Source organism: Phycodurus eques, chromosome 5, assembly GCF_024500275.1.
Source record: "Phycodurus eques isolate BA_2022a chromosome 5, UOR_Pequ_1.1, whole genome shotgun sequence".
In the NCBI taxonomy this organism is placed as follows: Eukaryota; Metazoa; Chordata; class Actinopteri; order Syngnathiformes; family Syngnathidae; genus Phycodurus; species Phycodurus eques.
In genome coordinates, this window is record NC_084529.1 from 17,430,066 (window position 1) to 17,441,420 (window position 11,355).

The window sequence follows — 11,355 nt, forward strand, 5'->3', positions numbered from 1 at the left end:
ACACTGATTGCCATTATTTTGTCATTTTTGAGCTGCAATTTCCATTTTGAGACATTTTGCACGGTGTAAAAGTGATGGTTTTTCAACACTACCGATAAAGAGACATTCCTCCGGTTTTGTTTTGCAATTTAAAAAAGTTCCCATTCGTGTTATAATAATGTTTCTGTCACTTTCATCCCAAATCCACAAGCATAAACAATTCTAGTACACGTTACACCCTATTTCTTGTCTTGCTGAAATTAGCACGTTTGAGAGGGCAAACCTGTCTCGTGTAAGGGAGCGACTGGACACCGATCCTTGTATATTGGTGGGCCAATGGCGAGTATGTTACCATGGCGACCCAGGTGAAGCTAGAGGGCAGAACAGGCAGTTACTTGTAGGAGTAGCTCAAAGTGTGGGGAGAAAAACAGCACCTGCCGCAAAAGAGGCATAAGTACTGTATTTTCACTCAGAAAGGCAGCGCGTTTTTGTGTATGTGGTGTCACCAAACACATCACCAAACCCAAATAGCCCCCACTTGTATGTAAATTAGCCCCAATGGCACATAGTTCAGAACAGAAAGATTGACTTCATTGTGTAATTTCACACTTGATTGGTAGGAAAACACTCCACAGACTCAACTGTTTGTATACAAGAAATTACAATTCCTTTTTCCATCATATGCCCCCTTTAAACAATCTCCGGTGACCGCAGACCTCATGTCAGTTTGACCAGCAGAAGCATCCACAATCTACCAGAGAAAGAACTTGACTGGGTGATGTTTACATTTTTCTGATTTCCTACACAAACCCTGAACACAACACAGTGCGATCAAGCTGATAAGTGTGTGTTTTTTGTAAACAGAATAACGGTTGATAACGCCATGATGGAAATGCAATACCCTGATATTCGCACTTAGTGGATACTGTATGTAGCACAATCTGTTTTTATTTAATGACAGCGACAAGGAGCACATGCTGAACTAAACTCACCATATTTAATATGTTTTGTATCTTTTTCCTCAGTTAATGAATAAATGTAGTTTCTCAAGTCGACAAAATCTTCTTCAGGTAACTGCACAAAAGTAGCATGTTTATCGTACAAATACTGTTTGCTGCAATCTGTGCGTCCTGTTTGCACAATCGACTTGCGTTGGTTTCGACATCCGTGACACGACATGTGTTACGTCATCCTTGTTGTAAGTCTACCCAAAAGATTTGATGAGGTTGTTTGACACAGGTCATATTTATGTTATGTATTTAAGTCACATGCTATTCTTCCGCCAGTACAGTATACAAATAGACACATTTTAATTGTGAAATGGCTTTTACTGCTGGCAAAAGGCAAAATTTGATATGATTTATCGATAGTCTTATTTTTTAATATCGCGTTGTACAAAAGGCTGGCATTTGAATTGGGGTGTGTAGACTTTGTATATGATATACACTGTACATGTATACTGTTTTGTGAAGCACTTTGTCTTGCTTTTGTAAGCATGAAAGCTAGATATATGTAAATATATAAAATGTTATAAATAAAGGATTGATTGATTGATTGATTGATTGATTGATTGATTGATTGATTGATTGATTGATTTATTTCCTGTGCCCTGTGATTAAAAATGAATGGATGAATGGGTGATTCTGGGCAAAATACTGATAAAATCCTTCCAGTAAAAGCTAAAATTCAGGTTGATATGTCAACAAGTCGTGCTGCGTTTTGGAAGGAAAAAAGGATCAAACAGGCTTCCCGGCATCCAAAGGCGTCGTTCCAGACGCGGACAGCTGCCGTGCGGAAGCGGACGAGCCGCGATTTACGGGAGCTCCTCTCCGCCCGCCGTCGGGATCCCGATTAGCCTTTAATCCGGTAACCTTCCCGTCTGGTCCCTTTAGCGTTTTCCCATCTGTTGTGCAACTGGAGATGTGATAGGATGGTGTCCCCATCCACACTGCGGGACTACCGGCAACATACCCGAGCAGGAATATTGTTAGATAATGTTTCCTATCAGTTTTAATAACCTCCCGCGAGGAGCGTACGGAATGAATTAAGAGCATATGATACAATTTGTTTTTAGCCCTTACACAGTATACTGTTCATTTCCCATGCACACATAGTATATTCGAGCCATATCCTCATAATAATTGTCGATATGAAATTATGGACTAGATATCTTTTCGAGATGTAGCCTATAACTAGCCGGTCTTGACATCAATAAATGGACAATTAAGCCTTAATCAATGCCACACATCTATATCGTATGTATGTATGATCATTCTTATGGTGTTTTATTCTTTCACCGAGATTTCCTCATGACCCAAAGACCAACACTGTCACCACTACACTTTTATTGCATGTTCGCAGTTTCAAGATTCACACTCTTACCACTATTGTCCATGATTCAACACACACTGGTAAATCCAACGTCCATTTTAGTAGATAGGTCAAATTTGACTTGGATCAGCTTCAGTGTAGCAAAAGATGTACATTTTTCAAAATGTTCAATTACGGTATGTGTATTTTGGCTCACTTTCGGAACTTCAACAGGTTTATGGGTTGAAAGGATGTAATTTAGGGTATTTTTTTATTGCTGTTAAATGTCAAAGCAGGTCAGTTTTGCACTGAACAGTATGTAAGGGTTAAACATGCATATTCGGCTAGATCAAATGCATGGAGCTTTTACAAGACACTTTGTAATGGCTGTTAAAAAAAGCGGTTACATAAGCATCGGCTAAACGAAATGAAAATCACCTTGTAAACAAAGAACAGTTGTTGGGGTTTTTTGTTTTTTGTTGTTTACCACAGTCCGTCTTAAGTGGTGTGTGAAGTCACGCTGTGTTTTGCTGGGAAGTTTCTCTGAGAAAGAGCTGACCGATTCGGAGCAGCACAGCATCCGTGGGATTCAACCCCCGCCCCCGCCCAACACTTCATCCCACCCGGACTGCCACCCACACCCTCCTCCTCGTCACTTTTGTTCAATTTTGTTTGTATTGCCTCTTTTCTTACTACTGCTACTAGTTTTCAGTTTTACTCTTGAAACCCACAGGAATGAACTATTGTTCTGTTTTGTTTTAGGGGGGTTTGGGCATGAATTATTTGCAATGAAAATTTCATGGGTTTCAGTGCATCATGCTACCAGTCCAACTATTTTTAAAGACCAATTTGGGTTCGAAAGTAGCATCACAGTGCGTCGCACGTGTGACCCAAGAGTCTATTTCGGGTGGCCCATCGCTAATTTTGGAATAACGGACATCGTGACCTCGGCCGGTGTTTTCGACATCCACCACCTGCCGCTCATCTCACGCTACACGTCATCATGCCCACGTTGAGGAAAGTTTGATTGGAAACGTGCTAACAGATTCACATTTACGAGGCAATCTCTCTGACGTTGTCGCTCAATCAAAAATGGCCGTTGTCTTTTGTACAGGCAGGATTTTTCATACATTCTCGTTGGATTTTGCAAATGAATGAACAAGTATGACTAAAAGTTGTTTTGCATTCTTCCCACTCTTCGAGTTTATAAATAACCCGTGTCTCCCTGTGGTGTCTTTCTGACTTAAGGGGGGCTTTATGGGTTGGGGAACAGGGAAGCAGGTCAACGCCCAGAAGAAGACTGTCTCTTTGTTTACAGCAGAATTGCCTTTGACCTTGTTTCCAAGCAGAACTGACTCCCACCAAGCAATTACAGAGAGTCCTGTAATATTTGTGCGACTAATTCAGTCGCTTTTCCCAAAAATGGTTCATTTAAATCTATTGTTTTATTTGATTATTGTAGTGATTAATTGATTTGAAATCAAATATTAGTCAAATAAACATTTTTTGCAAATACATGTAACACATGTATTTTATCAAATGGATGACTTAATTATTAATAGCACAATTATAAAAGAGAAGGGGTTATTACTTTAAATACCCTGTAAATTTATTTTGGTGATTCGACCCTTGTGAGGATAAAGCGGTACAGAAAATGGATGGATGGATGGATTTTGTTTCTAAATACATGATGTATATGTTTTATGATAAGTGCTGCCAACAAGAAACAATAGGTGTGATGTTATTTGGATGATGAAAGGAGTTAGTATTGACTAAACCACCATTAAGTCCATTCTCGCACTTGTCCACGTTAGGGTTACAGATGAGCCGGTGCCTATCCCTGCTGACTTTGGGCGAGAGGTGTGGTACATCCTGGGCTGGTTGCCTGCCAATCTCAGAACACATATGAGGTGTGTCTGAAAGGTGGCAGGACTGGTGCCACAAATGTATATATATTTTTTTCAAATCCAAACTACAAGTTTTCCCTTGCAAAGTAGTCCCCTTGGAGTCTTAACACATTTCCCCATCCTTCTCTTGCACACCTTCATGCACTCCTGGAAAGCTTTTTCCGGGATCACCCAACGTTTCATCGTCACTGCCATCTTGATGTCGTCCACGTCTTCAAAGCGGAGGAAAAAGTCACACCCAGCCGTGCGGGCCAGCCTGGCGAGGAGCTGTCAGATGCTCAGGGCGTTGTGAACATGCAGGCGTGTTGTCATGGCGAAGCAGCCAAGTGTTGCCCTGCCGCAACATTTGCCTCTTCTCGCACACTGAATGAAGCAAAACACTGCAGGATGGATCTCTTTGTAAACGAGCTGCTTGATGGTCTGGCCTACCTTGAATTGAAAACCTTGTAGTTTAATTTTGTATCGTTTGTGACACCAGCCCAGAATTTTTTTTTAACACACTTTCTTATAGAGAAAACACATCTACTGTACACCAATTGAATATAATGTTAGGACATCATCGCCGTTCAAGGTGGCTCAATTGCGGCTGTGCTACTTTGCCTTTTCTAGACATCCACAGTCACGTTTACACCTATGGACAATTTAGAGTCTTTCATCGACCTAATTATTAATAAGCACGCAACGAGGTGCTGAAGATATGTGACGTCCCCTCCCTCCCCTTGGTCCTCTCCGTCCTCCTCTTGACATTTTGGTTACCGTGGCGACCGAGGCGTCCCCCTGCACAGTGGGTACATTGTGATCCACTCTGGGGAATGTGGCCTGCGGTGCGTTCCTCACCTTGCGCCCCGGCAAACCTGCCCTGTTTTCCCAAGGTTGAAGTGAGTGGCGTTCTTACATTTTGTTTTTTTTAAAGAATATAAACATGTTTGTGGTTAACGCTAGCACATAATTGATTTCCTTGTTATGGATTTGCTTACTGTGTTGAGCTTGTCGCAGTGTGCCGTCCATGCCAATGCTGTGTCCTGTGGAAATGTGTCCTTGCACTGTAATTCTACACTGTGCACACTCGAGCATATACACACACATGCATGCACGTACCATCAAGTGGAGTCCATAGAGAACACCTATCACTTACACTCTTAAACCTTCTGAAGCCCTTGTTTCATAACCATCACTGCTACTATACTATTACTCAATAGTGAGTGAAGGTCTTTATGTGGTCACTTTATGAAATAGCATCACTCACATTACTTCGGCTGTAACATCTGAAATAAACATGAAGGATTACACTGGTACATCACCTTACACGTGATCCGATTTACGAGTTCTTCAAGATGAGTTGTTGCTGGACTGCTTTTTTTTTTTGTTTGTCTCGCACTGTGATCAGAAAGTTTGGAGCGCTAAATATGGTGGCAGTTAACGTCACAACAAGCAGCACTTTGGAAGCTATGGAACAATAACAATTCTTCACAAAAGAAAAAACGGCTTCAAGCTGTTTTTTGTTTACAGTGAAACTAAACATGAAACTAAGAGAATTACATTTTGTGTATTTATCCAAAGAAAATTTACTTTGTCTTACAAAAGTCTGCTAACTTAATGCTAACACACAATGCAAACCACCATTAAAGAGTCAAAGAAACCAGCATCGATATCGCAGGAATTATAAACCTTTAAACAACTGAAATCTGAACACAAGAGGTTGCAACACAAGCATATAATACTCACAGGGATATAGTCTTTATCCTCTGCAAAAAAAATGACTAATATTATTGCAACTTAGTTGTGACAGACTTCTGTGGTTCATCATCAACTCTACATGTTGTATGTATCTGTGTATTATACTCCAGAATGAGCAGTATAGTGCCCATTGAACTATCATGACCCACAAACTGGTTAATTCTTCACATTCTATTCAATTATGTTAGTACTGCTTGTTTTTATAAAGTGCAATATTAGAGAGTGCTATTTTTATTATTTAAAAAAACGCATTACAAAATGTTTTGAGTTTTTTTTTTTTTGGGGGGGGTGGGGGGCGCTGAAATGCATAAAAGGCATTTTCATTCTTCTCAACAGGGTAAGATAAAGATATGGATGTTTTGAGTTATGAGGTCATTACTGAATGAGTTCATCTCATACATCAAGGTAACACTGTATTTTCCCAAACAAGATAAGAGCCAAATTTGAGAGGTCAGTGTTTCCATGCCATTCATTGAGTACAGACTCTTATTATATTTTGCTGAATGTTTCCAGTTTGAAAATTTGCAGGTCTGTGTAAAACAAACAAACAAGAAATCATCTGAATCGCCAAAATGAAGTTATTGCGCTTTGGAACAGTGCTCTCCATCAACAAGATTACAAATTAGGCACTAGCTGAAAAATGTCATGTGATGTCACATGACTTGGCAGCTGCTGCAACCTTGGATGGACTTAAAATAGATGGAGACCGTATTAAAGTGTGCATCAGTGTGACTTACAACTAAAAAGAAGGGTGTATATGTGTGTGTGTGTGTGTGTGTGTGTGTGTGTGCACGTGCATTTGTGTGTATAACAAGACACAAAATAGGCTGTCAACGCATGCTTGCGTTACTAGAGATGTAAAGCTGTCACGTCATTCCCAAAGACTGTCAGACGGTGAGGTCATCCCTTGAATGTCACCTCAGAGCTGGCAAATTTGCAGGTCGACTTCCATGTCGATGCCTTTTACGCAGAGTAACGAAGGGGGAAAGCCGACTTTGAAGGGCAGAGTGAAAGTGGCTCGTGTGGGTTTCTAAACTTCCACTTTGTTCGTGGTTCCGTTTTGTGGCGTAAACTGCCCCTGAACTTCCCTTCCCTTCGAGTCGTTGCATACCCCTCGACACTAGTGTGTTTATTTTGCAGAGGTGGCAAAAGTATTCACACTCTGCACTTAAGTAGAAGAACAGATACTTGTGTAAAAAAGACTGGTAAAAGTAGAAGTACTGATTGGAGTCTGTCACGGATGAGGGTTTTCGTGGTGGATGTGTGAACGCACAGATGGACTCAAATGTAGGGAAGCAAGAGAAATGAGGCAGGCGAGCAGGAGTAATCCAAGAATAATAATAATAATAATACGGTGGTACCGGAATAAATGTCGTGTATTGTTGCCAGTGACTGACCGAGATACGGCAAGATTTTATGGCAATAGTCTGACATAGTTTGTCTTGTAGTCTGATCCAGGCATAACAAGCAGACAAGGAAGACATGAACACAGGTAAACAAGACATGAAACAAAATGAAATCTTATCTAAAGAACGCAAAAGTCAACAAAAACACGGATCACGGCAATCCTTTACTTAAGTAAAAGTCAAAAAGTGCAGACTGAAATGTACATAAATACAAAGGTAACATTTTATTTTATGTCAATTATATACATTAACCGTTTTCATAACTTGGCACATCAAAACTGTATATATATATATATATATATATATATATATATATATATATATATATATAATTTATTTATGTATTTATTTATTTTAAACCAAGAGTGCTAGCATTGGCTCAGACTTTTATGGTATCAAAACATGTTACCATAGACTTGCTAGCATTGTGAAGTGACTAACAAAAATGCTAAATTAGCTAATAATAACAGGTGAAAAAGTACTTAAGTAAGTAAGTAGGTTTTTTTTTTTCATTTTTTTTTTAGATGGAGAATTTTTGAAAGCCAGAAACTTGTTTTTTTTTTTAGTGCGGCGCAAGAAGCATCACATTTACCGCTAATCATTCTTGTAGCCAACAATATCAAACACATATCTATAATTACGTCATGAATATGGAATATCTATTTTGCTGTTGTTGCTATTGCGCCCAGGTTCACATTCTTCCATGTCACTGTTGTCCAGGTTTTGTCCGGTTTACAATACCTACTCGATCAAGAGTTTACCTCTCTATAGTTAATTTTTCATGTTGCGTCGTCATCCGCCGAGTTGGAAAAAGAGTAAAATGCCTTTTTTGAAAAAGTGAGAAGAAAGTACAGATCTGTTTTCAAATGTAGGATGTAAAAGAAAAATAAAGACTCAAGATACCCCAAAAAATCTACTCAAGTACAGTAACAAAATATTTGTAATTAATTACTTCCCACCACTGTTATTTTGAGGGGGGTGACTGAATCGTACAGAGGTGGAACTGTGACCGTTAAGGAAAGAGGGAGAGTAGGTTGGACCAGACGCACAGCAAATATGGAGCACGAGAGAAGAAGGGGGCGGGCTGACATATTATAAAAGAGAGAGCAGGAGCTGAGGGCTGCATGATTTCAGCAGACAAGGAAAACAAGCAGGAGCATTAGACCCACTTGAGGCTGACCTGTGTTGACCTTCTGTGTGCTGGACTTTTAAAAACGGATTGATTGCCTTCTTGCTTTTTCTGGTTCTCAGGACATAGAACTCAAAAGAAAGGCAAAAGTTTGCTCCTGGATTTGCAAGTCACCGATGGCTGCCGTGCGTCCGATGCTCACTGAGGCGTCCGGCTTCCACGTCCTCCCGGCCCACGTGATGGCCTCGGCCATGGAGGAGTTCCCGCAGCAGCTGCCCGTCCCCAAGGGCCCGTCCAGGGGCAAGAGCCGCTCCCGGCGACCCCGCGAGGCCCGCTTCAAAACCCAGCCGGTCACCTTCGCCGAGATCGCCGAGGTGGTGGAGGAGGAGGGCTCGTCGCCTCTGGAGGAGGAGAGGGCGCGGCGCTCCTTCCTGCAGTCTCTGGAGAACCTGAGGAGGAGCACCCAGACCCTGCACAGCTCGCCGGGCGCCCGCCATCAGTGCACCCCGTCGCCCACGCAGGCCGGCATGGACTCCAGTGATTCGGACTCCACCCAGTGAAGGGGTCAACAAACCTTGTGGTTCCTCTTGATGGAGCGCGGTTGAAGTGAACCAAACTGGGGCAAAGTCTGCTTTTAGCATTCACTAACATGTCAACGTGCAGCACACAACGTGAAGATGCATCGGGGCGGCCTAGTAGCAGGTGGAACTGTTTTCAACATGTTTTCAAAAGTATATTTACTTTCTTTGTATACGACAGCGTAGAAGGATTTTACTTTACCTTATATTAGTGGCCCTCAAAGTGCGGTACACGAACTCCCTCTAGTGGTATGTGAAAGTATCACTGCATTAAATCTTCAAAGTGCATAATAGTTACAGTGGATTAAACTTTTTTTTAATACAGTACAGCACATTTGTTAAGTGCAGTTCTGTTTAATTTAGTTTCTAAAGTACAATATATGTGAATTTTATATTTTAGAACTGTTTTCAAGCATTTGTAGGTAAAATTTGTATTTCACTTTTATGTGCAATACATTTTTTATTGAATTGTTAGTTCTTTTTCTGCTATATTCAACCGCAGAGTTAATCTTAATCTACAGTGTCATTATTTTTTTCTATATTTAAGCACAGTGTTAATTTGTTTCTGGTGTCGTCCATCCATCCATTTTCTATCGCTTATCTGAGGTCGGATCGCGGGAGCAGTAGCTTTAACAGGGACGCCCAGACTTCCCTCTCCCCAGCCACTTCCTCCAGCTCTTCCGGGGGGATCCCGAGGCGTTCCCAGGCTAGCCGAAGGACGTAGTCTCTCCAGCGTGTCCTGGGTCGTCCCCGGGGTCTCCTCCCGGTGGGACGTGCCCGGAACACCTCACCGGAGAGGCGTCCGGGAGGCATCCGAATCAGATGCCCCAGCCACCTCATCTGGCTCCTCTCGATGTGAAGGAGTAACGGCTCTACTCTGAGATCCTCCCGGATAACCGAGCTTCTCACCCTATCTCTAAGGGAGAGCCCGAACACCGTGCGAAGGAAACTCATTTCGGCCGCTTGATCTTGTTCTTTCGGTCACGACCCACAGCTCGTGACCATAGGTGAGGGTAGGAACGTAGATCGACCGGTAAATCGAGAGCTTCGCCTTTCGGCTTTGCTCCTTCTTTACCACAACGGATCGATACAAAGTCCGCATCACTGGAGACGCTGCACCGATCCGGCTGTCGATCTCCCGTTCCATTCTTCCCTCACTCGTGAACAAGACCACAAGATACTTGAACTCCTCCACTTGGGGCAGGATCTCATCCCCGACCTGGAGAGGGCATGCCACCCTTTTCCGACTGAGGACAATGGTCTCGGATTTGGAGGTGCTGATTCTCATCCCAGCCGCTTCACACCGAACCACTCCAGTGAGAGTTGGAGATCACGGCTTGATGTTGCCAACAGAACCACATCATCTGCAAAAAGCAGAGATGCAATACCGAGGCCACCAAACCGGACCCCCTCTACGCCTCGGCTGCGCCTTAAAATTCTGTCCATAAAAGTTATGAACAGAATCGGTGACAAAGGGCAGCCTTGGCGTAGTTGGTGTCGTATACAAAGAAATCAAAATAGCATACTTCGAAGAAAGACAGTATGAACCTTGTACATGTTTTCAAGTGTATTCCTTTTCCGCTGTAGACTTGAGAGATGGCACATTGGGCTCTTTTTTAATAGCACAATGGCACACCACTGATTTTTCATTTTTATTTTTGCATATATTTTTCTATTTCTAGAACAAAACAAAAATCAAACGCAAGTAGCCATACTACTAATATTGTAAATGGCACGACTAAGCGAAGCAGTGGCCTGGCCGTCACTGAAGCTTTCAGAGGAGTTCACGCTCTTGTGAGCGAGTGGAAATGTATAAAGAAAAGATTCCTTTCTTCAAAAAAAGTTTATTTATTCTCTTCATTTGCTCATAACCAAATTTGGGATTTTACTGTGCTTTTCTGACTTGTGAAGTCGCCTCGACTTTCAAAAAAGACTGTAACCTTTCCTCTGTGCTTTATATTGAAAGTACTTTACATTATATACCATGTTTGTCATAAGTATTTTAATAAATATTATAAAGTATTTTGAGTTATCAGACTTGTTTCTTGAATCAATGCAATTACTGGAACACTCTTTGCCAATGTTTCCCAACCTTTATAGAGTAAAGAAAATGGGTTTAAATGACCTATAGTGTCCAAATGGCCTATATTTCACTAACCAGTTAGCTTTGTATATTTTTTTTTGCTCAAGAAAATGAAACTAGCAGTCATTTCCAATAATATCAATCTGTTTTGGAGCAATTGATAAATAACTAATTGCCCTTGGAAAACCCTTTTTTACATTGCCAAAATCAATACGTCGCCATGTCT

At 41.5% G+C, this 11,355-nt stretch overlaps 1 protein-coding gene across 1 annotated transcript; it reads left to right on the plus strand.

The window, feature by feature from the left end:
- Window positions 1-8,471: 8,471 nt before the first annotated feature.
- Window positions 8,472-11,043, plus strand: c5h11orf96 (chromosome 5 C11orf96 homolog). Its single transcript, XM_061676593.1, has one exon. The coding sequence runs from the start codon at window positions 8,645-8,647 to the stop codon at window positions 9,026-9,028; it is 384 nt and encodes a 127-aa protein (XP_061532577.1). The 5' UTR covers window positions 8,472-8,644; the 3' UTR covers window positions 9,029-11,043.
- The last annotated feature ends 312 nt before the right edge of the window (window positions 11,044-11,355 follow it).